The sequence below is a fragment of the Ciona robusta genome, chromosome 4 (assembly GCF_009617815.1).
Source record: "Ciona robusta chromosome 4, ASM961781v2".
Taxonomy (NCBI): domain Eukaryota; kingdom Metazoa; phylum Chordata; class Ascidiacea; order Phlebobranchia; family Cionidae; genus Ciona; species Ciona robusta.
The window spans coordinates 6,740,473-6,767,774 of record NC_143238.1 but is presented as its reverse complement, the minus strand read 5'-3'; the positions used below and the strand labels follow the sequence as shown (position 1 = coordinate 6,767,774).

Here is a 27,302-nt window from a genome sequence, read left to right as displayed (position 1 = left end):
AACAACCATGTTAACGTCTGACTTAAATTTTGCCGATTATTTTTACTATCTGCTGAAACTAGAAGCTGACAACTTACATGTGGCATCCTCTGATTGGTCGGTTGGATCTGTATTAAACAAAGAAACATCCAACAGTATTTTGAAAAACATTTCAAGGTTGGATAGTTAATAAAAAAATTTAACATAAGCAATTGTTTTAATTTTAAAAATATATTACATTGTTTATGATTGTAAAATACATTTACACTCACAGTTGCTAAACATAAAGAGCCTCATTTATTAATGTAATGAGTATAGTATAATAGGCCCTGCTTGTTTGTATGTATAGGCATTAAACAGCAGAGTAAAAGCCGTTTTAAAACACAAGTGAATAACCTCACCCCATGAATATAATATGTTCATTGTAAATCCTATATTGTTCAGCAATCATTATTTGTTCAATTTTGTACGGCATGGCAACTCCAAACTGTTATAACATGATTGTTGTAAATAAATGCCCGCTGTTTTACATTATGATGTAATATACAGGGGGTAAACAATCATTTGGTTTAACGTTTTCCATGAACACAACGAACATCCTTATAAATAATGGGTAATAGAACAACGCTGGCCAAAATCCCTAGTCCCCTGCCATGCCTGGTCTAGGTTCTCCCATATAGAATAGAACATCCTAATTTTTCATTGCTTCTTAAGACAGGGACTGATGATGCCATTTTAGGTAAAATATATATATATATATATATTTTATTGTGGTCCTCCAACTTTTAAAAACTAAAGATGCCCACCACTCATAACTTTTAAATAAGCTTATCCCGGCAAAAGCAGAAACATTTTATGCCTAATGTCTCTTAGAGTACATTTCATTGGAGTTTTTTTCAGTTAGGTATTTTGAAATATATATTATAATAACACTTGGCTTTAACATCCAGATTCATTCTTGATGGAGATGAAACAGAGGTTTTGTTAAAGTTAAAAGAACTGAACAACCCTTCAAATATTTGTGGTCGTGTATTTAGACCTGGTGAAGCAACGTATACCTGCAGGTTGGAAAATGTGGATATTTATATTTCCTGGATGTAATGGGCCAAATCTAACTTAAATCTTGGCCTCCAAGACTCACCCAAAACTATAGTAGGCGTCTCACTTTCGTGAGCATCTCACTTCGAAAAAAGCAGTCTGTGTGTCACAGTAATGGGAATGGCCTGAACCCTCTGCCTTGATTCCAGGGCACGCCTTGTTAGGTGTTTATTGCTTTGGCTTCAAGTAATTATAACATTTGTTCACCCCAGATCTTGTGCAGTCGACCCAACCTGTGTGTTTTGTAGAGAATGTTTTGTAAGAAGTGAACATAAAAATCACAAGTACAAGGTAAGATTTAAATTTACACAACTACTCTTTGTTATATTCTATGTTTTCGACCAAATTTAATGAGATAATAGAAGGTAAACATAAACCATCTTACCTCACCCTACTATGAGATAATAACATTCTAGCGTCTTGTATAATGTAAATAACTTTTTAACGGCTCATCTGGTATGGAAAAACATAGTGTATTTCCGAAGTTTCATCAACCGTTTAGCTAGACTTACGTTTTTTCACACTAGAAGAGCCGTCTTGAGTTGTATTTAATTTTCAGCTTCATTCATCATCTGGAGGAGGATGTTGCGATTGTGGAGATCCTGAGGCGTGGAAACAACATCCTGCCTGTTCCCGACACAATGTAGATCAACATCATTCATCGGTGGGTACCTCATGCTCACTGTCGAGTTGGGTGTCTACTGTACCTCATGCTCGCTGTCGTGTTACAACATAGCCATGGGTGTCTACTTATACACCAGACACACATTTTTATATATTCTTATGACTGTGTAACATAAGTGTAACATATATACAGCAACTGTTGTTTAAAAGGTAGATATAAATTCAGATTGATCACTTTATGGGCTACCTTACCCAAACCTTGAACCCTGTATCTATTAGTCTTTATATACAGTGTTATTCGCATACATTGCATTACAACAGGACGATGCAAGGACAAGACTTCCAACCAAACTTCAAGAGAATGGAGAATATTTCTTCCACACCTTGCTTAAGTTTGTGGTTGATATGTTTACTGTTGAACACACTGAAGTATTAGACCTCCCACCAAGCCTGCAATCAAGGTTTGTTACTTTTATATTTACAATGCTCTAATGGTTCCTAACCAGTGGGTAATTAGCAAATTGCCCCAAATATTCAGGCATATTGTTAGAGGGGAGAGAATCCCCCCTTCTTTTTAAAACAGATTTTACTGTGCTGTTAGGTGATACAAAAAAGCAGAGCCAAAGTATATTGCATTCACCTCATTAATCAATGAGGTTCCCTATGTTTGACAACTATGAGTGAAACTGCATTTTAACAATGTCACCCCAGATTTTACCCTGCTGTTAGGTGTCTATACAAACAAGCAGAGCCAAAATATATTGCATTCACCACATTAATCAATGAGGTTCCCTATGTTTGACAACTATGAGTGTAACTGTATCTTAACAATGTCACCCCAGATTTTACCCTGCTGTTAGGTGTCTATACAAACAAGCAGAGCCAAAATATATTGCATTCACCACATTAATCAATGAGGTTCCCTATGTTTGACAACTATAAATGTAACCTCACCAATATACTTTCTGCTTGTTTGTGTATAAAGCCACCTAACAGATGGGTAAAAGTTATTCTTAACCATTCCAGTTCAAGCGTCGACAAGTTTGCCACCGTAGTATTTAATGATGAGTCACATACTTTCGATTATGTCATCGGAGTGCTGAGTCATGCCGTACATTGCACCAGCAATCGGGCGGCAGATTTTGCGACGGTGATCGACCGAGAGGTGAGGCTTATGCTCACTGCCGACCTTAACCTTGGGTTCTCTAACTCTATTTAACTTCCAATAATGGGTTTTTATCACATTTCTTCATTTAGTTAAAACGCTCCAAACTGTACATTTTAAGTTCAATCATGTTTTGCAGTTTTTTATCTAAAATATTTATTTGGTTAATAATGATTATCTAACTTTTTGGAAACACAGTAGGATCCTTCACTTATTTTTCTCACATTATTTTTAAACTTGGTTAGATCTGTTTAGAGCACACCGAGTTTAAAAACTCATTTTTACGAGTTTATACAACATGTGGTGATACTTATTACTTGATGAACTTTTTGCAACACTCTTGAGGCTGTTTTACAGCACACTAGTGTGCCATGCAACATAGTTTAATACCGTATCATAAAGTTATATATGCTCCATTTTGTACACACATAATAATCCAATTTTATAATACTGTTTTTTTTAATGTATGCTTCGTACATTTGTTTCCCAACCACTATTTGCATCTCATTATCCATTAAAAGAGCCTAAAAGTATACAAGCAATGTCATGCATGCCTAATTAACTAAAGACTACATTTAAATGTGCATTTAAATCATTATAATATAAAAGCTATTTCTAAATACACACTTGTACATTATTAACCTTTATTTGGACCTTGTGTTCCAGGGTAGAAGCACAGTTTTGTGTGGAAGCAAGACCCAGTGTCGTAATGCAAAAGAATTAGTTACTGTGAGTAGATTAATATGTAGATTGATATACTGTTAACTCTGCATAATCTTGTTCTATGAAGTAATTTATTAAGTTAATTGTAAAAACAAGTTCAGAATCCCATGGTATTCTTATCTATAGCATATTATGGAATGCTTATTTATCCTTGCATGGCTGGCAGTCGTTACAACACAGGTGTTCTGTTTCATACATCTTATGCCCACTTGCGAATTACCACGTATGTAATTTTGTGGGTGATTACTTTTCAGTGATTTTTTTTTGCTCTTGGTAAAATATTATATGACTTTTTTAAGCACAATTGGACTTTGTATTTTGTATGTATGTCGGGAACTGTCTGAGAACCTTCAAACACTAAAGCTGGATCACTCTATCGTAATAATTTATCTTTTCTGTTTATTTTACAGAACCCTCTCCATAATTCACTAGATACGCTTAAAACTGAGGTGATGCACATCTACAATGTTGTGTACCAGGAGTTTGCACTGGAGATATTGGCTTGGTTAACTAAACTTGCTGAAATATCAGGTAATGTTTATCAAATCTTGGTGTAGTGGTCCGCTAATTGCTAATAAATGTATTTTATAAGTTTTATATACCAGAATACTTTGAATCAGGGATTCCGAACTTTTCTAAAAATTTTGCCTGGCAGACCCTTTGCAATTATTTTGATATTTCGTGGCCATGTAAAATTTAAAGAACGCATTAGAAAGCTTTTTTTATGGAATCACAATGATTGCTGTACATTGGTGACCCTCTAAAACTGCTGTGGACCTCGGTTGGTCCGCAGACCCCAGTTTGGAAACCACTGCTCTTTTTTCATTGAAGCTATCTTGTCTTGTTTGATCTTGAATGAATTAACATCATATTTGTGAAACCACGTTTCAACCTTTCATCTGACCTAAATCCTAGAACTGTGCCTTTCTGTGAGACCTCACCCATATAGAATAGAATGGAACAGGCGGCTTCTTAAACGACCAATAAACCTCATATTTAAGCCCCGTTTTTTCCCACAGAGGGCCTTCGGTTGGTCCTATGCCATGTTTTACTCAAACCACAAGACAATGGGGATAGTTTCATCACAATGCTCATGATGAGCGACACAAAGCTCTGGAAAGGTTGGTTTCTACATAGATTTCAACTTTAAATAATTTTTAACCATGTTTTTGAAAATTACATGCCTATTGCAAAAATACTAAAGAAAAATAGTTTATTTAAAATATACTTGTTCAAATTGTCTGCCATGCAGGAAATCACCCACAAAGTTGCTTATGACTGTTGTTGTCCCGCCGTGCGAGGATTATTTAGTTTCATTCATTTAATCATGTATTAAAAATTTTAATATACTCCCTAGACCCTGTATATATATATATACTCAACAGCTGCATTAAACCTTATGTACCCCTTGTTGTCTATACTCACTTAACATTTATTCCACAGTTGCAAGGAATGCTTACCATCAACTTGTAATGTCAACTTGTTTATTGTTCAACGACCAGAAGCGGATCTTTGCCGTGGCTTACGTCAAAGCTTACCCAAAGTTGATATCTCAGTATTTGTTGGACGACCATGAACATTCAGAATCCATCACGTCAATATCTGTCCAACTGTTCACTGTACCTACTTTGGTAAGTTGTCCAACTGTTCACTGTACGTACTTTGGTAAGTTGTCCAACTGTTTACTGTACGTACTTTGATGAGTTGTCCAACTGTTCACTGTACGTAGTTTCTTGAATGTTACGAGTTACGAATTGTTAAGGCACCAGCGGTTATATTACCACACGTAACACCCATAAAATTAAATTGTCGGCTATACAGAATAAACAAGTTCATGCACACACGAGGTGTATGAAACAGAACACCCGTGTTATAACGACTGTTGTTGCCCCACCATGCGAGGATAAATAAGTTACATACATGAAACAGAACAACTGTGTTATTACCACCATCATCACAACACTACAAATAAACAAGTCCCATTCATTCATTTCAAGGTTCATTACCTCATGGTGGAACACAACCTCCTTAACGTAATAACGGACACCATGATTAGCGTATGTTGCGTAAGGACATCGGATCATCGGGAGGAACACGAGATCTCCCTCAAGTTTGATCCACGGAGGCTGCAGAAGAACTTAAGGAGGACGGGATTTTGTTTCTATGATCTTAAGTAAGAGGACGTGTCACTCTGTTGGTTTATGGAAACTATGTCTTCAGCATATATGCGCATATGGGGTATTATCATAGGCACCAAACCTGGGGTGGTAGGGTGGGCAGGCTTACCCTTGTCTCTTCCAGCAAGAATTTTGCTGACCGACGTTTTGACGTCTAATTCAGGTCGTCTCCATCAGGTTAAAATAACCTTCAATGTTTATGTTTAAGCTTCTACTTATCATCTAATTATAAATCTCATTTAGTCCCCCTACTGTATTTCTTAACACAAGAATCGCTCAACTCCGCGAGCACAAAATCAGGGTCAGATTCACAGAATTTATTAGAGTTCATTTAACCTCAGGTACGCCCTTACTAATGTACCAACACAATGGACACAAGCCATCAGTGAAAAGTTTCAACAATTCTTTGCTAACTTTGCCCATTATCTTGCTTCAATGGAGGTTTGTGATGTCATAGTTACGCATAGTGTTAGTTTAAAAGTTAATTCATAAATGTTTAAGGCTTGATGTTGCTACCAGTGTGGGCGTATGACACTTGACAGCAATTGCTCAAACCCAGTGGTCACTAATGGGTTAGAGAAATTGTCAGCTATGCTAAAAATGACCCCGCCCCAAATACATACGCTAACAAATGTAGCAGCATTCAGCCTCAAATCTTGTGTTTTATGGTTATCAATTTAAAAACATAAAACTATGTAAAATACATATGCCACAATAGTAGCACCATTGAGCCCTGAACCAAGTATCCCCTGGTTACTAATTTAAACCACACAGGGAATGGACGCGGTTGTTCGTAAACGCGATCGCCACCTTGAGCGTGAGCAGGAGTGGGAAAGTGGGGTGACAATGCATATGAGGTTCATTCCTATTATGAGGCAACTCTATAAATGGTGTTGTGTTAATGTGAGTATGTGTTAACATTGCTTATTTTACTTTCTATTCTATATGGGTGTTTTGAAAGTCACTGTGCAATATTCTAATCATTATTTTATATTTACTGATTGAGGTGTTTAGAAACAAAATAAGAAATTCGATTCTATTCTATTCTTTGTGGGTGAGGTCCTCGTCAAGGACCTGGGATTTAGGCCAGATTTGGCTCATTTCCCCAACACCCGGGGAGTCCATTTAAGTCGTTCATGCGACCGGTGCCGCTCCGTTTCATGCTCCATCGACAACACAGTTCCCAGTCATTTTCAATATCATTTATAATTGTCATTCATATTTACCTCCGGATTCTATACTGGAACATGTCTGTTACTATATTTGTACACTGTGACTTTCCCAACATTCTGTATGAAGTCCTAAACTGTGGCATGGCTAGGTTTAATGTTATTATAATCTTAAGCGACGTTTGCACTTACTTGTTTTTCTCTTGCCAAAATTACTCTTAATTTAACTTTATAATTTTTATCCAGAAAGCGACAACGATAGAATGCGTGAGATGCGTTGTTGGCTTCATGAAAAGTTTGTACCAGTGTGAAAATCTGATCAAACTCGTTCCTTACAATGGTACCACGTATCAATGTGTGGATTATGACATCACAGAGAAACCTGTGTCGGTCCATTATCCTCTAACAAGGTTATTAGCGGGACTGTTCCTTAAATGTGGTAGCTTGGGCATTAAGTTTGAAGAAATCGGAATTTCTTTTGATATTTTATCGCTTGCCGAGCCCTCTATGCGATGTCTGTCTTTGTGTGGTCAAGTGTTCGCTGGAGCGTGGAGACGAAACGGTTTATCGCTCGCTAACCAAGTGTTCTATTGCCGTGACTATCGGTGCAGAACGGAGTCGTTCAACCGAGACATCCAGTTATTACAAGCGTGCGCCGCCAACATGGACCCCGATCATTTTTTTGTAGCGATTTTCGATAAAATGAATTTAATGGATGACACAAGGTTTGAAGAGGTGGGCATGGATATCTTATAAATGTTTTTTACATTAAGAATATTAACTTTATGCAACATCAGTCGTTATAACACGTGTGTTCCGTTCATACACCTCGTGCCCGCTTACAAGTTACCACGTATCTAACTTATTTATCCTCAATGGCGGGGCAACGACAGTCGTTATAACACCGGTGTTCTGTATATACACCTCATGCCCGCTTACAAGTTACCACGTATCTAACTTATTTATCCTCGATGGCGGGGCAACTACAGTCGTTATAACACGGGTGTTCTGTTACATACACCTCGTGCCCGCTTACAAGATAGCATGTATGTAACTTATTTATCCTTGTGTGGCAAGTAATTCGACAGTTGTTATAACACGGGTGTTCTGTTCTGTACACCCCAATGCTAAGCCTCCAGTTTTTGACCAAACACAAGATAAAAACTTAACTTACAAAATTGTAAATATATTTACTTCCCCAGCATTTGACTTCATTCACCGAAGAATTCATTTCCATCTTAATATTTGTGGTGGTTGAGAGGTACATGGTGGGGGTGGGCGAGGTGACATGGGATGAAATATTGAAGAGGGAAGTTATACATACGTTGGGTGATGGGGCTAAACCTCATTCTAAGATCCATAAATACCTGGGAGAAGAGGTAAGCCTTGTGTGTATGAGTGTATTTGTATTGTAGCAATGTTAAGTCCAAGATCGCTTTTTACTAGAATGGTTAGACTTCACACTTTTGTGTGCGGAAACGACAACAGTAAGAAAAAGGCAATTAAGAGAGTTTGGTAAAAGAAGAAGGTAGTGGCTGTAATTACGCAATGGCGATGGGCAAATAACTCGGGACAGTAATTACGCAATACCGAATGTGAACAACTAAGTTTTAGTCGCCAAGTAATAAAGCATAGATACACAAGTTAAGTTCCTTCTTGCGTGCCCTTTTTAAACTGGCCAAAATTTTTTGCCAAATACTATCGAGTAACCTTGTTCATACTGCACTTACAAACATCTTTAAATAATGATTCCGTATAGGCATTGTGAGCAGACATGACACACAGACGTTTTAGAGAAAAAACAGAGTGTTTGTTCTGTAGCAGACTGTGGTGATTAAGACAAAACATTAACTTTGTAAAAAATTTCTAACAAAATTTCAAAATTTGCCGCTTATACATTGTGTGTTCCTGGTCTACAATGTTATTACATAAGCAACATATGTATCAACCATTTAACAGGCGATGGACAATCCAGATTGGGAACGAATATTATCGGAGGTTGCTGATTATAAACCGTCAACCAGTGTTAACTCAGTTGCCAGGTAATTCTTACAACTTCTAAATCATTAAATTGTTCAAAAAAAAAACTTCATTAAATTTAACAAAAAAATGCTGTTGTAACTGTTATTGTAATCAAAGGAAATAGTTGAATTCAGTTTTATTTTTAATATTTATATAATATAGTAACGTGGGGTAAGATGGATATCATCAGCACATGATATAATGTATATTTACTAAACCATAGAACCATGTAAATTAACTTGTATTCAATTGTATTTGATTAAATAGAGTATTAGTTATTTTATAAGTTTGTTACAGTAAAAGAGGATAACAACAAAATGTTAGTGTTTAAAACACTGTAGCGTAAAAACAACTTCAGAAAAAGTGCAAGATAGAAAAACGTGGCTGCTGAACCAACTATACAAATAATATACTAGTGGCTCCTCTGGTGTAAAAAACGCGGTGTACCTCTAACGTTTCGTCTGCCATGCGGCATGCCTCATCAGGAAATAAATATTATTAATATTATGCCTGGTAGCAGAAGTAACAGATTACAACTATACAAATATTTAAATAATTATAAAATTCTAATATTATTTATCATGTTCTGTGCAATATTGGATAAAGTAAACTTAATGTTCCCCCCCTCCAGGTACGAACTAAAGACCGACCACCTGGATCACATCTCACCCTTCTTCTACCATTATAACTCTGGACAAGCCAACGCACATAATGAGGTCTTGAAAAGGAAAAAGGCAAATAATTTAAGCCTAGGTAAATATATTTTGTTTGCATTGTAAAAGAGATTGTTGTATCATATTCCATAAGGGTGAGGTCTTCAGTGAGGCACACCTGAGACCTGGGATGTTGGTCTATTACCCCAACACCCAGGGTGCTACCATCTAGACCCCACTGAGGCAGTTTATAGATACTCAATAATGAAGTTTCTATTCTATAAGGGTGAGGTCTTCAGTGAGCCACGCCTGAGACCTGGGATGTAGGTCTATTACCCCAACACCCAGGGTGCTACCATCTAGACCCCACTGTGGCAGTTTATAGACACTCAATAATAGAGATTCTATTCAATAAGAGTGACGTCTTCAGTGAGGCACACCTAGGTCTGGGATTTAGGTCTACAAGCCTTACCGATTGATTATAATGTTTTCCAAATAATGCAGTTCAGAAAATGCCAGATCCTGCCTCCCCTGCCACCCCAGGTTTGGGACCTGTATATTTTAATCCCCAATGTGTATTCTAATATTAGTAACCCCAACCCAAAGTACATATAACCCTCATGTCCCCAGTATTCGTCCCCCAACCTTCACCCACCTTCACAACCTTCTACACCAACGTGCCCAACCTCCTCACCTGTCAATCACTCCTCCGTTATTTATCTTCCACCCTCCGTGTTTATCTTCCCGATGCTGAAACGAGGATCCAAGCTACCGATAAACTCATTGAAAAAGTAAGTTTGAAAACATTTCGTAAAATATACAGTGAGGTTTGGGTTTCAATATGGCAAAGGGAATGCTGGTATATTAAAATTAAATTCTATTGAAAAAGTAAGTTTTAAACATTTTCTTAATATAGTGGTTGTTGTAAGATGGTCCGTGTTTTCTTTCTTTTCTTCCCATTTGCTAGTAAACAAAGAACAATTACATAATTTTAAAACTGTATCTCTGCTAAAAAACACATTGAGGAAATGGGATAGTAAGTGCTCATGGTGGTTTTTATTGTACACAGTGCTGCTGTTTATAAATCATATTTAAAAAAAACATAATTTTTTTTATACCAACTGCCATAAGCATTATCAGATTTTTCACCAAATTAAATCCAAAGTTCTTAAGGTTGTAACATATGGATTATTGTTTATATTTCGTCAGGTTTTGTTCCTGATCCAATTTGGGATTGTTGAAGAAATGGAGAAAGTAAAAATAAATGAAGATGATGCTTTCAAGTTTTGTGAAAAAGCAACGGAAGGTAAAAAGTTTATGATCGACGCTGCTACCATTGTAAATGGGCATATCATTTTGGGTGTATATCTCCTTGGACAAGGCACTTGACCACAATTGCCCCAACCCAGTGGTCACTAACGGGTTTACTAAACTAATTCCCAGTTTTGTGAAAAGGTACAAAATGTTAAAAGTTAAATTAACATTTAAATGGTTGGTGCTTTGGTGGATATGTCTTGTGGGTGGGGAACACCAGGTTCAAGGCTTGTCGCTGCTACCATTGTGAGTGTATGTATCCTTGGGTAAGACAATTATGGCAATTGCTCCAACCCAGTGGTCACTAATGGGTCGTCCAAATTATCAACCATATAGAAAATACTTTAAATTGAATATTTGGCAATTTCTAAGTAAGTCTGTCCATACGCACAATATGTGTTAAGTGCTTGTGCGGATATCTAACATATATTAAGTTTAACTAGTGGTGTTTTTGTGTGGGCTATGGCCATTGTATTCTATATTGGTAAGGTCCCGAAGCAAGGCACGCCATGGGTCCTAAGGTGTAGGCCAGGATTGGCCCATTACTCCCAACACCCAGGGATGCTACCGCATGGTTCTTAACAAAGACTTTGATAGTAATAGATTGGAGGTCACTATTTGTAACTAAAACAACTGAAATATTCTATCTTTGCAGGGGAATTATTTTCAGTGTTGCACAGTTTAAAATCCCAGGATAGTGTTGCCATTCATAAAGAAACTATTTGTTGGATTTTAAATGCTGTTGAAAAAGTAAAGAATTTAAGATCTGGTAACAATGGTGAATACGAAGATGGAAACACTGAAGTACAACAAGCATCTTCATCAAAAATCGAGGTTCGGTTTATAAACTTTATATTTTATTGAACTTTGTTAAATTATGTTGTATAAGAAATAGTGGTAACAAATAAATAAGACTAATGGTCTACTTAAACTAGTAGGTGAGAGGAAAATATAAGTTGTGTAAGTTAAGGAGCACACTTGGTTCACACACTTATACATACAACATGTAAGTTCTAAATGAAAACTATTTTTAAGTTTATTAAAAATCTTTGTCAAAAGTGACAAAGCCTACAATTATTTTTTCTAGATTTTTTTCTGTTATTTTTTCTAGATTTTTTTCTGTTATTTTTTCTAGATTTTTTTCTGTTATGATTTTTTACAATTTTCTTCTAGTTGGAAAGATGGGTTCGGAAGAAAAAGGTTGAGGATCGCCGTAAAGAGCTGATGATGCAGATCAAGAAGATGCAGGAGGACTTCCTGGAGAAGAATCCTCATCTTGAGGAGGAAGAGGAGATGGAGGGGGAAGTTGTGGAGGAGAAGAAGACAAGGTTGGTGTGGACTGGGGGGGTGGGAATGAAATTGACTTCTTTACCTTGTCTAGCAGCGACGGTCGTTATAACACGGGTGTTTTGTTTCATAAACCTTGTGCCTGCTTACAAGTTACCACATATGTAACTTGTTTATCTTCACATGGCAGGGCAACTACTGTCGTAATAACACTGGCGTTCTGTTTCATACACCTTATGTTGCTTACTTTTGTTATCAGTTATCAGAATTTTTCATCACATTTCATATTAGAAAAAAGTTTCTAAAAATTAAAAAGTTTGGGAACGTAGTCGGTTAATATGTTTCGCTTGAAGTGAAACCACATCACAATGTCACAAACATTATTATGACATCACACATTATTATTATGACATCACAGATTATCCACGGACGTACCGGTTTGTACCTCGCTGTCATGGCAACAAGCTTCCTTGAAATCGACCAATGAGAACGAGACGTGTATTTTATGTCAAGCCGATAATTACAATGATCCACTTGTGATGTCATGCATGACACAATCGGCATTGCCAGCAAACAATGGATTCGATTTCGTTTGTTCGTTGGATGAATTACAAGGAACAGGTGGGTGGTTGTGGTGGGGTAGTGTTATAGGTGGGTGTGGTCAATGTATGACCAGTGTTTAACTTCTGTCTATAACAAACTAATGATGAATGTCCTTGCTTGTATGGGTTATGTGGGACGTCATGAGACCTGAGATTTAGGTCAAAGTTGGCTTGTTGCTTTTCAGCTTTAAAGTCTTGTTGTTTTTATCTGAGAGTTGGCTCATTACCCAAGCATTTTATACGAGTGAGGTCTCACAGTTGAGTACGCTTAAAAACCTAAGATTTCAGCCAGTGTTGCGTGTCATGCCATGTTGGCCAAATACATCACGTTATCATTAAATCCTATACTATAGGCATCCATGTGACAACATGCAGCCACCATATGCATCTTGGTTGTTGGAGACAATATTTTGATTCAATAAAAGATCGAGAGGAAAGAAGAAGAACGATCCGTATGAGGAGAATGAATGGAAGTTACTCCACGCTCAAACATGAGTTCCTGTGCCCTCTGTGCAGGTGAGGTTCATTACATGCTTTCTAACATTAAGTTTGCATTGTGTTGTATGAGGATGAGGTCGTTGTGTGGACCTTTTTATTCAAGGATGTGTGGATTGGTGTTAGACAACAAACTAATATATGTCTTTGGGCAAAACACCAACAATAATTTCTCAATGGGGTTAATCCATTCTATGTTCCGTAACAGTGAACATGTATTCTATATGGGTAAGGTCCTTGTCGAGGACCTGGTGTTCGGCCTATTACCCCAAAGTATAAAAGGGACGTTGTTGGGCAACAAACTTATTATGAAATAATGTTGGCTGGTGTTTCATTAGGCAAGACACTAACGATAGTTGTTTCTATGGGGTTAATCTTTTCTATGCTTTCTAACAATAAACATGCACTGTATTTTTATGTTGGTGAGGTCCTTATCGAGGATTTGGAATTTATTCCATACTTGGCCAAAGTATATTTTAGTTACAGTTTTCCACCAAAGTATATTTTATTCACAGTTTTCCACCAAAGTATATTTTAATCACAGTTTTCCACCAAAGTATATTTTAATCACAGTCGACTCAGCAACTGCGTGATCCCATCGTTATCCCACGAATCAGCGATGAAATTACGCAATATTTCCGCTTCAACGATAACAGTGCAAGATTGGTTACGCTTGATCGAAGATTACGTTGATCCTCCGAAAACCTCCCCACAAGAGGTCAGTGTTGAGCATTGTTTGTTCGGGTATTTTATTAATAGTAAGATATTCTAACTTATCCTGCCAAGATAAAATAATAAAATAGTTCTTCTTCGGCCCTTTGAGATGATTGTAACCGTTTGCATGAAAACCTAGGTTATCCACGTGTGACTTAAAATTAAAAAAAACAACTACACCTAGAATGTTACTTACAATTGTAAGGCCTAACTGTAGCACCCTGGTTGTTGGGGTGATGGGCAATCTCTTGCTTATACTCAAGGTGGTATATTATGCCATCAGATCCTAACAGAATAGAACATTACAGATGTAGTTTAAAAGAAGTAAACTTTAACATTCCAGTTTGTTAACATCCAGCTATCTAACCAAGCCCAGTTTGCACCTGTATCCTCTAAGTTACAGACTGACCAACCGTTATACCATGACAGGATGTTATTACAAATATGGTTTAAAAGTAAACTTTACCATTCCAGTTTGTGGTTCGTTTTAATGTTGACATGGAAGCCACTGAGGATGAACAGTGGCACGATGCCGCGGAGTCGTTTGTAGACACCACAGAAGAGATGGTGATGTCACAATCATCCACCGTTGTCATGGAGACCGAGGTCGATACGACGGAGTCGGCGCTCGATACTTTTATGACTGTGAGTGTAACATAGATATCATATATAATGACCAGAGATATCTTATATATGGGCACAGATATTCTATTTAAATACATATACTGTTGTTACCAGGCAAAATATGAGTGTGAAAGACTTGTATATATCATAAACTGTAATGCAATCTATAGTAATTCATATTAGGCAGATATTTTAGACAATACTACTAATAATATAAACCAATTAACACTACTAGTGTACAACATCTTGTTTTATATAATTTATTCCTCCCCAGTGTTTATTAAAGAATCTTAAAAACATGGAGTCACCCGACGCTCGTGACGAGACACTACTTCTGTGGGTTGCCATGGTTACCACTTTCCAGAGCGAGGAGTCAGTCATGCGTTACCAGGGTCGTGGGGTCATGACCCCACCCTCGATCAGGGTCACACAGGCGCTGTCGAACCTCGTGCGTTGTTTCTTGTTCAAGATGAATCAATCACAGGTGTGATTGAAACAAATAAGTTACATACGTGGTAACTTGTAAGCAGACATAAGGTGTATGAAACAGAACACCTGTGTTATAACGACTGTCCTTAATTTATTGAAAGTAACATTGTTTGGCCCTATGTAACATTGGTGTAACTAACATTACATAAGTCTAATTCACTCACAGCAATATCTCCAACTGTAACTTTACATTGTTTGTACCCAGGACACCTTACAAGCCACAAGGGAAAAACTTTTCAAAATATTTCTCGGAAAACATGAACAATCTATTATTTATATGAATGTTTTCGCTTTTTTTGTTCTATTAACTGTCTCGGCCGATGGGGTTTGTGGTGCCATCAAGTGCTCGTCCATTACAAATGATAAAAATATATTGCTTCTATGTTGCGTGGCACAGGTAAGCGTGAAAATAAGAAGCAATATTTTAATTTCATTTTTGATGTTTACGTGGTAAATATAAAGTAAACACTTTTTTAAATGACCAAATATGATGGTAAGCATCATATTTGGTCCTGAAGATGACTTGACCATTTTAAATGATTTTGTAAATATACTTTCCCTTGTATAGTAATCTTGGGCATTTAGATCATGTTGTGTTGTTGGTTCTGTTTTTATTTAATTTTTTTCCGTAAATATATTTCACTGTAAAATATGAAACACAATATTTTTGACGTTTTTACTTATTTATATTATTTCTATGCAGCTCGTTCAGATAATGTTGATGCTCGATGAAGCGGAACTTCAATCCGAGGTTGCCAACCACGACGACGATAACTCGGACTTGCTTCAGCTGTTTAATCAAGTTGGTAGTTTTGTAACGCTGCCTGGATTTGAACAAACAACCATCTAACCAAAATTTACCAATAGATTCGTTCCTATGCTCTGCTGCCTCGTGTGGAGAGAATATCATCCCGTAGACTTGAAACTTGTCTCGTTGATTCATTTCGACCATTTCTTAGGTTTCTATGTTTGATAATAATATTATTATATCAATGTTTCAGTTTATTTCAAATTTAAATAAATATTACCAACAGTTATATTTTACTTGTTTTCTAAAATATTTCTTCTTGCATTTTTTGCCAATATTTGTAAGTCTATTGTTATAAATGGAACAAGTAACCCATGTAATGTAATTTTATTTTTAAATAAAATTTATGAAGATTTACTTTAAAATTGCCTTTGTTGCAAAATATTTAAACCAATATATTATCTACTGCAAAGTGAGACCGCGAAGTCTAGATTTTGACTTGCTTGTTTGTAACAGTAATGATTATGACATCACACCCATATATGGTTACATCACACCAACTATATCCACAGATGTTGTACCTTATTCATGCGCCATATAACCAATGTAACACCCAACCCCACACATAATGATGACGTATATGATATGCTCACTTACCTTGGATTGCCTTCATCCATATTATCGATGTTTGATGCTGGAGGAACGGCTAGTTTGGATCCTTTGGTGGAAAGGTGGGTTGGTGGTGTATGTAGTATGTATATATGTTTGTATGTATACATATATGTTTGTATGTATGTATGTTTACATATGTGTATATCTGTAGTGGTTCTTCAACATTTTGTAGCAAACTTTGGGACTTGCAACCCAACAGCGATATAGGAATTTAATTACAAGGTTTTTTACTAAACTTTGTTAAAAAGATCTAATATGGGCTATTATATAAAACATTATTTCAAACCTAATTTACATATTTAATCCCCACTTTTGAACAATTTGAATAACGGTTTAATCTCTATTTTTACATATAACATGAAAAAATAACTTAATTACATATTTAATCCTACTTGTTAAATAATGCTTCAATCTCTATTACATATAAAACATAAGTCATTCAAGTCCAAAAGAATTTACAACCGAATTTATTTACAACGTTTGAGTTTAATGAATTTATTTATTTTAACGTTTTTTTAATAAAGTTTGTTAAAAAGAATGATCTAATATGAGCTATTACATAAAACGTTAATTGAATTCTAATATACATATTTACTCCCCACCAGGTGGTGCAAGAACCCTCACTTAATATTAAGGGTTAGTAAACCCGGCCCCCCCAACCAAACCTTCCCTCATTGTGTTCAAGTTCGAACTTTGATTGACCTTGACCACGACTACAGGTGATTCCCCATATGTGATACTTGGTTTATGAAAATGTTAGAATTAAATTTTTTTTTGTGGACTTTAATTTTTGTTTATAGTTATTATATCTTTGTAAAGACACAGCAGCCATTTGTAAATAATTAACATTTTTAACTGTAATAACATAAAGTAATAACATTACATTAGGCTTGTTTGTAACAATAGCAAACAAGAATCTCTGTTGTATTTGTTTCAAAAAATTTAAGCTTGTTTTTTTTCTGGCTTTCCATACTGACCTAAATCCCAGTTCCCATGGCGTGACAAGCTTGCGAGACTTCACCCATAGATTAGACTTTTATCTTTGTTCTAGAAATATAAATTTTCTGACTTAATATTTTTTCAATCATAGTGATATGATTGAGCGAGCCGTCAACTTTTCGTGCCCGAGGTTCAAAAGCAAAGATGATTCGGTCGCTCCCATGATGTGTTTGGCTTGTGGGACCATACTATGCTCCCAGGTGGGTTACATAGTGCAGTGGTTGGGTGCTTGCATCGTTACCAAAGAATACAGGCAGTGGCGCAGCCAGGGGGGTTTAGGGTGTCGTGACCCCCTCTTTGAAACCCCCCAAAAAATTAATTCAAAAAAAATTAAAAAAAAAATATTTTTGAAATTTTTTTGATTAAACCCCCCCTTTATTTTTTTTCTGGCTGCGCCACTGGCTACAGGGTTCGATAATCACTCTCGCTATATTATATGCCGTTTACGTTTACGATGCAAGTGACAGACAAACTGTTTTCAAGCTTTGAAAAATTTATTACTGGGCTACGCTAAAACAAATACTTATATCAAGTGATTCATGAGTTAGAGTAATGACCAACTCTGGTCTAAATCCCAGACCCATGGCGTGTCTCGCTGTAGGACCTTACCCATTTAATTCAGACCAAGCACCATGTTGAATCACATTATCCTCACAGAGTTATTGCTGCCAACAAACCATAGATGGCAATAATGTAGGAGCTTGTACATATCACTGCACACAATGTACCAGGGGTGCGGGGAATAGCGGGATATTCTTAAAGTAAGTTGTTGGGTTTATTATTTTGTTCAACTGTGTAGGTTATTGATAGTTTAAGATTTGTTTTTAGTATTTTTAACAGCTAGTTTTAAAAAGTGTTAACAAAACAATAACCTTGAATTGGTTGTACCACTTTTCACAGGTGTTTATATAAGTTAAGTTGTATTTGACCAACACTTCAGTATTTTTATTGGTAGTTTTACAATGTGTTAACTGTTAACAAAACAATAACCTTGAATTGGTTGCACCACTTTTCACAGGTGTTTATATAAGTTAAATTTTATTTAAAAGTTTAATTCAGAAGCAATTCTTAAAAGTTTAAAAAATTAATGGCAACAGCTCTAATTAGTTTAAACACACAGTACTTAGTAAACCATCACACTCATTATACAGTCCATTCAGCACACAAAAGCTTACACCAGCTTACAGCAGCAACCGTGTTAATCATAATGAACAACAGTAATAAGATCCATATAGGAAGTAAGGGGGAAATAATAAAGCTTACATTGGTTGCTACATATAGTCAATTAGGTTGTTTGCAAACCTAACTCTAATGCATTTATATAGGGCCAACTTTAACTTATTGAACTGGAATTTTAAATATTGTTTATAAATGATCCCACATATTTGTGTGGTACAATTTATTCACATAGTGATTCTACGTGGAATATTTTTCATTCATATGAAGTAAAGTTTACCTACATTTTAAACTCTAATGCATTTATATATTGCAACTTTAAATTATTAAAACAGTAATTTATTATTATTATTTATGATTTTTTTGCTGTTTGTCTATATTCTATTTGAAATAAAGTTTGCTTGATATTTATACATTTGTAATGCATTTATATTTGCCCAACTTTAACTGCTTAGTTATATATTTTTTCTTATGTAGATCCTACTCATGCAAACATAATATTTTATATATATTTCTAATCACATATTCACGTATTATAAATGTAAAGTTTTATTCAAGGTTTTGGATGTAATAGCCATAAGTTTCAAGCAGCAATTCAAATATTAGGCTTTAACTTAATTCTAATAATAACTTAGATGTGGAAACTTCTTATTAATTATAACAACTTTAAAACTGTTGCATAACTTGGTCACTGTGTCCTACCTACAAAAACTTTTATTTTAATTAAAGTAAGAAAGTGTAAGAAATTAAATTAACGTTAATTTATTGAGGTAAAAAAGAAATTTTATGATAGTAATGAAGTTCTTATTACTTAAAACAACAAAAAGAGATGAAGCAACAACCCAAAATTCAATAACTTAACAACTGCTTTACTTATGAAACTTCTTTTAATTATAGTAAGATTTTTTAATAAGTTTGTTAAATCCATAGAGTACGAGATTGTACGATCATCCTGTTGAGCGGAGATCGCGGATGCTTCAAGTCCGCTCCTTATCTCGATGAGTTTGGTGAAACTGACCAAGGGTTAAGGTTCGTGGTTTAATATATGCTTGTTGTATATAAGGGTGAGGCCTTCAGTGAGGCACACCTGAGACCTGGGATGTAGGTCTATTACCCCAACACCCAGGATGCTACCATCTAGACCCCACTGAGGCAGTTTATAGACACTCAATAATAGAAATTCTATTATATAAGGGTGAGGTCTTTAGTGAGGCACACCTGAGACAAGGGTTAGGGCAAAGTGATTTGTGTTAGGTTGTAAAATGTATTAGATTTCATTCATATTAGTCATTTTAATATGATGCACCTAGCCACATAATATAAAATATACGTGTTTGTTTTTATATTTGGAGAGTGAAATGACAGCGTAATGGAGCGATATGACAGGTTTTAAAAAAGTGCTAGTTGTGTATTAGTCTGTATTTCAAAATAAACTGTTGAACACCATCAAGATATAATAGACGTTCCAGCGCGCACATTGTTAAAATATATAGTTGTTTACAGAGTAATAAAAACACTCGTTATCTTTCTTTGATGTTTAATCTCACTGTTGACTTTAAAAAGACAAAGAAGCAAAAGTTCACAACAATAACTGCATCAACTTAACACTGGTGTCATTGTTAAGCCATGGTGTGCTTATGATGTCATAGTTAGCTGATAGTGACACATAAATAGCATTATGATGGAACCAATAGTAGTTTGGGCAAAGTAAAAAGTTTTGGGCTGTAGAAAAATCAAGTATTTTGCCAGCACATTTTTAGTGTAGTAACCAGATAAGCAGTAACTTTTACAACAGTGCTTCTCAACCTAATTTGGGAGCCACAATATTCAGTTTAAATTTATAGCAAAGGCCTGATTGCGGAAACTCAAGTGAAATATTGGGGTGACAGTTACATTTATAGTTGTCAAACGTAGGGAACCTCATTGATTAATGTGGTGAATGCAATATACTTTGGCTCTGCTTGTTTGTATAGGCACCTAACAGCAGGGTAAAGCTTGTTTGTACCCTAACATTATATCAATGATCATTGGGTTGAGAAGCACTGCTAAAACTCAGGTTTTAGTTTAAATTATCCTGATTCGATATTAAATATTTTGAATTGTTTATTGCATGATGATTGCATAGTTACTATTATGATGTCATAGGAGGGGAAACCCCATCACATTGGATGCAACGAGAGTTGCCGATTTGAATCTGATCTGGTTGAATCACGCGGTCCCGGAGTCCATTGTGCACGAGATGGAATCGAATAGAAATCTTATAAACATCGATTGGAACCACCTTTAGTGGGGGGGTCGTAGGTAGTGAGGGGGTAACGGGGGCCCGTACGGGTAATACCCCACCATCTGTGGCATGTAGTATTGTCCATGTGGGGGCGGGGGCATGGGGTAAGTTAACATGGGTGGCATAACCTCCTGTGGTGGGGGGTAGTATTCGTATCTGCGTGCGGGGGAAAGTTCGTATTAAACAACAGTTGTTGACGTTATTTATCATTTTGTGAACGGACTTTTTAAGGTCTGGTTTAAACATAGTAGGATTAATGGACGCTAGTTATATATTTACATGTCTATATATATCGCAATCAGTTCAAAAAATAATTTTTCATTAAAGCGCATTGAAATGTGATTCATTGATTTATGGTCAGTTATAAAAAATCTGCCAAAAATTACGATAACCTTTCATTTTATTGTTAACTTTGTATGACAAAATAATTTCAAAACAAAATTAATTACAATTTGAACTTTTTTATTTATTCACAGCAGACTGTTAAAAACTGCCAAAAACTTCAATTATTTAACATCGTTGTTGTACCATGCATACAACATAGTATCTTTTATAGCCCTTTAATTAATGTACAAACCCCATAACCCATAAAATGCAGTTGATTCTTTCAATTTACAATAATATTCTCTTTATTTAAGTTCTCCCTTTATTTTGTGTATTTTGCTTTATTCATCTCAAACTAATTTCATTATTTTCACACTTCTGTATTCCTTATTTTACTTTGCTTGGTGAATTAAGAATAAACTGCTTGCCTGTGATTGGTTGTTGGTTGTAGGTGTGGCGGGGGGCGTGTCAGCTCCGTCATAATCTGAGCACGATCTTGACGATTGAAATCGGGTTTGGTTCGGCTCGAACCGCTGAAATTATTGTCGCATTTAAACGTTTACGCTTCAGTTCACAATAGATCGTATTATGATTCTAAGTGGGTAAGGTTCTCTATGGGATTTATACGCCACAGTTAGCCTAATACCCAAGTTTTTTCACGTACTTTTACAACACCAATCCTTTACTTATATTATTGAAAACAAAAACTGTACACAAGTATTAGTATTCTGAATGGGTGGGACCATATGGGACATTGGATTTAAAAGCCACAGTGGGCGTTTCCATTACCCAAGTTTTTCACATACTTTTAAAATACCAACAGCAAGAACTGAACAATCATTTATGACAGAATTAGTCCAAATATATTTTCTTGGATTGTTGAATTTAGACCGGAATGCAAATACACTTTACAATATTTTTACAACGAACATTAAACTAACTTACGGTTGCTCCCTTGGTCCGTACATTGATGATAAACCTTTCCAACCTGTTGAAAATAAGATAAATAAACCTGGAGTTTTGACACAAAGGGTTGACAATGAAAATCAAGTTTGTTAAACCTTGAATTGGTTGCAACATTTTTCACAGGTGTTTGACAGCTAGCTTTACAAAGTGTCAACAAAACAAAATAAAATTAATACACCCAAAGTATTTTAAACAAAACACAAGCAACAACTTAAACACAACTAACCTCGACCCAGGTCGGCTAAGCCACCAAATGATGTGGAATGTCCTGCGTGAGAAACAAGAAATATTCTAATTATGGAAATAATTTAAGTTTAACGTGGGCACTAATGTTATAGTGGTCATATGTATACAATAGCTTCAGCAACTCGACTGTGGGCATGGGAGTGGCAACCATGGATGAGTCGCTTAAGTTCCCACCCACGAGGATCTAAATGACCGAAACAACCAAAAGTCATGCCTGCTTATCCACACACTGCAATAGCTTCAGCAACTCGACTGCGGGCATGGGAGTGGCAACCATGGATGAGTCGCTTAAGTTCCCACCCACAAGGATATAAATGACCAAACCAACCAAAAGTTATGTCTGCTTATCCACACACTACAATAGCTTCAACAACTCGACTGTGGGCATGGAAGTGGCAACCATGGATAAGTCACTCAAGTTCCCACCCACAAGGATATAAATGACCAAACCAACCAAAATTTACAAATATTTCACGCTTGACTGACCTGCAGTCACATGATGTCGCGGTACACGATCAGGAAAGTTCGTTGGAGCGTGAAACGACGACAAACGTTCCGGTTTTAGGAAAGCTCCCTTGTTTTCCTGCTTCTATTGAAAGGTAATAATATTTTAATAATCAACAAATATTGTTTAATTACTCTACACTAACTTTACAATGTTGGGGTAATGGGCCAAATGTGGCTTAAATCCCAAGTCCTCACCCATGTAGAACTTAACAATGAGCATTTTATTCTGTGTGGGTGAGATCTTTGTTGAGAACTTAAAGTAAGATTTGTTCCATTATTCCAAAAATCATATCTATCTACACAACAACGATAATAAATTACCGATTATTTTCAGGTTGTTTACATTGTTTGTTACAGAACGATGTTAATTGTTTTATAACAAAGGAAAACAATGAATTACGAACTTTTTTCTGGAACCTTTGAATGAGACGAGCGATGCTTACATGGAGGGAACACCAACGACCAGGTTTCTGTCAAAAATATTATTATTATTGTCATAAATATCATAATAATGACATTTTAACAATATTTATGGTGTCATTATTGTATATTATGATGTCAGTATTAGAATGCTTATATTGAAAAGTTCTTCTGCTAAAAATGATACTTAATAGCATTAATGATGTCTCTGACGGACAAAACGTTGGTATAATAATTGTTTTTTTTACAAGATGAGGTATTTCTAATTCTGTATTACGTTATAAATGGCTAATGGTATCATCATAGCAACAGTAGCTTTCCACTTTTTTACAGCAGAAAATAATTCGGATTGTTAAGATAAGTTTTTACCATAAGAGATATTTCTAATATAGCAATATATACATGGTAGCAAAAATATCAGAATATGACATTTATTACATAAATACCAACCGTGGGTTTCCTGTAAGACAATGCTGATTGTTCTTTGTGGTAATCTTGCATCATAACTCTCTGGGGAATCCCCGGGGCAAGTTTTGGTTGGAAAGCCCCGTAGTTTAAGAAACCCCCATATTGCTGTAAGTGGGTTAGATAGGAATATATAATGAATTAAAATTAATACCTTTTTTTTCGGCCCATCTGGTATAAAATGACACTATTTGTGAGTGTTGGAATAAATGATTCTCCGCAGCAGAAGTAAAAAAATATATGCCCAATGCCCATAATGTTAACCAATATAATGTCCTTAATACGTCTTATTGAATGGCAGATGTAGTGTTTGTAGAAAAAAACTCAACAATTTTTAGCCCAAGAAAGCCGAAAAAAAAATTTACATTAAATAAGTCTTTTAGGTAAAACAACAATATATAGGGGATTACCCGTGGGTTTTCGTAGTTGGGGATTACCCCTGGGTGAGGTGGGTGAAAGTTGGGGTGACGGATGGGGGTTCGTGTTGAAGCGAGGAAACGACTGTTTAGTTCAGCATGTAGGAAGCTTTGTTGATCTGCATTGTGATGTCATTGATGGTTATTGTTTTGTCATAACGAAAGTTGTTACAAATAAAAAAAATTTTGATCCAAGTCAAATTTGCAACACATATTTTGCTTGAAACTATTTTCTGATATAATATTTGTGGCAGCATCTTTTCAAGTATAATATTCCTATATTCCTGGCATTCATGTTCTTGGCAGCTGTAGCATGTCTATTATGTCTAAACTTACAGAAATCTTTGATTAATTGGAATTTGTTCAATTAAGATCCAACGGGTGGCGCAGCAAAGTGCAGAATTTGTTCAATTGATTGATATGAATTCGTTGTGCTTAATATTAAGTTGTATCTGGAACTTACCAATAAAGTTAGGGTGGGGTGATACAGATGGTATCAGGTTAGGGGTCGGCAACGTGAATCTTTGTGAAGATAACCTCTGTGTTCGAACGGGTGACAAACTTGGGTAGGGTTGTTGCTGTTGGTGCAAAGTGGAGGGCTTCACCATCGTGACCATTGGCGTGACAACGTTGCTTTTTCGTGGCACGGCAACCACAGACGCAGTGGGCTGTACATTCAGTTTCTTCGGTTTTAGCGAAGATGGAACTAAAACAGGGAAATAATAATTGTCAAATATGTGAAAATTGTTATTTATACCAAAGCGCTTCAACAATATAATTACCTTATAGATGGAACTAAAAATATTGTTATTAGTGAAACATGTGATGTGCTACGGCATTATATACCAGGAAAATATTAATTACATCAGTTGGGAGAGTGCTTTAACTTTATAAAGCAAGAAATCGACATGTTAAACAACTTTAAATGAATGCTTCGTGCTTTGTATATAAACGTTCAATCTGTTCATAAAACTAGAGCTATGCATATTCCTGCAGCAGATGTTTCGCGTAGTATGCAAAGTTCGGCAATCGTAACGCCAACAGTTCATGGAAATTTTGCAACAATGTAATTTCAATAAAAAGTACAAACCATTATTATTTGATTGCAGCGGTGAAACTTTATTTTCTTTGGTAATTTCAACTTTGGGAAGGGAGATATTTGATTTAAGAGCTCGGAAGAAATCTTCCTCATCTGGTTTCTATAGAAATACCATTTAAAAAAAAGAAGAAAAAATTTAAGCGTCAAAAAAAATTTCAAACATCAAAAAAAATTTAAACAAACAACATTTTAAATGTAGAAATACCAATTCAAACATAGAAATATAATTAAATTTATAAATCAAACCTTAGATTCTTCTCCTTCACTTTTTTCGGATTCTCCCTAAAAAAATATAATTTTGTTTTCAAACTGCAACCTTTAAACAGCCCATGATATAGAAAACAACATGCCATTAATAAAACTAAAAATGTGGGACAGAGAGTGCTTTAAAAAGCATGGCTGTTGCACCCAAAATATATTCTATTTTCTGGGAAAAACTATTATGTTTGGTGTTTAAACAGATGAATTTTATAACTCACCAAATAACCTCCGCATGTGGTATCTACTGAACTTGCCTGTGAGGATAAACACAAGAATAATATTGTATGTACATGTTTAAATCATTCCTGCTAAAATAGAAATATAAATTCACCATACAAAGAAAACCGGGTTTGATAATCGATACTGATAAGTGTATGTGTTTTTGGGCAAGACATGGTATAACAAAACATCGCATCTTACTTTATAAGTAAACCATACATGTAATCTACCATTATAACTCACATAGGATTCCTCCCTTGCATTTGCTGAGCTTGTCTCCGTACTTTCATCTTTCCCGTTTATTTTCGCTTCACTTTTATCCTTCGTAACTTCCTTTATGTGACTTGCTTGGAGCAAGACTGGTAAGTTTTTGAAACTTTTTATCAGAAACCCGTCAATAATTTCTTCCTCTGCGTCGTTCTCTTTCCTCCGTCTTTTGCGGCGAAATCGCGATCTTTTGTTGTTTGTTTCTTCGTCTGACGTCACAATACCTGCAACAAAGAAACACAAAAACGTCACACATCGACTTATTATTTCGAGAGCAACATTTCAGACTTGTTTTTTTTACTATGAGTTAATATTTGTATAAAAAGATGGCGGAATATATCTCAAACTTCATCCAAACTGACCTGAATTTTGTGCTTTTGCTTCGCGTGCCGCCCTACTTCGTTTTAATCGAGTTTTTCTGCTACTTTTCATCATTTTAGTTCTTTTAATGTCAACTACCTCATCAAGATACTATACAAACTGCACGGTTCACTACTCTGTTTGTTTTGTTGAATCCGAACTCAATAAGCTTCAGCGAACTCGCTGGTGATACACATAACACACTGCGGATAACGCCAAAGTATATAAAGTGATAAGCAAGTGCTTGTTCGAAGTAATAACTCGTAAATGCAATGTAATTATTAATATTAAAATAACATTCATATTTTTTAGGATTTTTTTCACAATTTAAATATTTTCAGAACAGTATTGTAGCGTTAAATATCATGGGACCAAATGTTTGTTTTCCCAACCAGGCTGCATTATCTACTTTGTTGCAGTGTTGCCAAGATTTTTATGAAAAAATAATTATGTAAAAATGTGCACTTTAAATGACATATTATTTTTTTAAAATAAAAACTACAGTATGTTTCTATAGAAGTTTTTCATTGTTGTGCCTAATTTAATGTTAACCAGTATAATATGTTTTGGAAAAATAATTACTTGGCAACACTAATTAGCGCAGTGTTGCCAAAATATTATAGTTTTTATTTTTGGCATAGATATTATTGTTTTGTTATTTTATTGCAAATTTCCATTTTGTTGCAGAAAATGCGCCAAAATTATGTTGCTTGCATTTTTAATAATACAAAATACATT

At 35.6% G+C, this 27,302-nt stretch overlaps 2 protein-coding genes across 2 annotated transcripts; one reads left to right on the top strand and one right to left on the bottom strand.

Annotated features, from left to right (window-relative positions):
- Positions 1–7: 7 nt before the first annotated feature.
- On the top strand, positions 8–21,772 carry LOC149737169 (E3 ubiquitin-protein ligase UBR2-like). Its single transcript, XM_089875998.1, has 35 exons — positions 8–156; positions 930–1,043; positions 1,290–1,368; positions 1,637–1,741; positions 2,023–2,162; positions 2,728–2,866; positions 3,533–3,595; positions 4,000–4,120; positions 4,609–4,710; positions 5,033–5,220; positions 5,587–5,762; positions 6,108–6,207; positions 6,541–6,669; positions 7,182–7,670; positions 8,138–8,314; positions 8,895–8,977; positions 9,589–9,710; positions 10,241–10,401; positions 10,820–10,916; positions 11,580–11,758; positions 12,098–12,252; positions 12,630–12,832; positions 13,167–13,329; positions 13,882–14,026; positions 14,497–14,667; positions 14,921–15,130; positions 15,341–15,532; positions 15,839–15,937; positions 16,003–16,094; positions 16,456–16,614; positions 17,161–17,274; positions 17,646–17,754; positions 18,212–18,315; positions 19,661–19,759; positions 20,876–21,772. Exons 1-35 carry the CDS (start codon positions 8–10, stop codon positions 21,015–21,017), a joined length of 5,070 nt encoding a protein of 1,689 aa, XP_089732124.1. The 3' UTR covers positions 21,018–21,772.
- LOC149737168 (uncharacterized) lies at positions 20,251–26,805 on the bottom strand. Its single transcript, XM_089876016.1, has 14 exons — positions 26,567–26,805; positions 26,181–26,428; positions 25,937–25,972; positions 25,704–25,739; positions 25,449–25,557; positions 24,822–25,064; positions 24,353–24,477; positions 23,928–24,050; positions 23,462–23,527; positions 23,037–23,139; positions 22,531–22,572; positions 22,284–22,326; positions 21,767–21,871; positions 20,251–21,170 (listed from the first exon to the last, which is right to left on the bottom strand). The coding sequence occupies exons 1-14, from the start codon at positions 26,637–26,639 to the stop codon at positions 21,014–21,016; spliced, it is 1,509 nt and encodes a 502-aa protein (XP_089732142.1). The 5' UTR covers positions 26,640–26,805; the 3' UTR covers positions 20,251–21,013.
- Between the last annotated feature and the right edge of the window lie 497 nt (positions 26,806–27,302).

Coding starts and splice junctions, on each gene's coding strand:
- LOC149737168 (XM_089876016.1), bottom strand. CDS start 26,639: ATGATGAAAAGTAGCAGAAAAACTCGATTAAAACGAAGTAGGGCGGCA. Junction 25,065..25,448: donor GCTGCAATCAAATAATAATG/GTTTGTACTTTT, acceptor TCCCTGTTTTAG/TTCCATCTTCGCTAAAACCG. Junction 23,528..23,927: donor TGTCTTACAGGAAACCCACG/GTTGGTATTTAT, acceptor TATTTTTGACAG/AAACCTGGTCGTTGGTGTTC.
- LOC149737169 (XM_089875998.1), top strand. CDS start 8: ATGTTAACGTCTGACTTAAATTTTGCCGATTATTTTTACTATCTGCTG. Junction 7,671..8,137: donor ATGACACAAGGTTTGAAGAG/GTGGGCATGGAT, acceptor TTACTTCCCCAG/CATTTGACTTCATTCACCGA. Junction 16,615..17,160: donor TTGGATCCTTTGGTGGAAAG/GTGGGTTGGTGG, acceptor ACTCCCCACCAG/GTGGTGCAAGAACCCTCACT.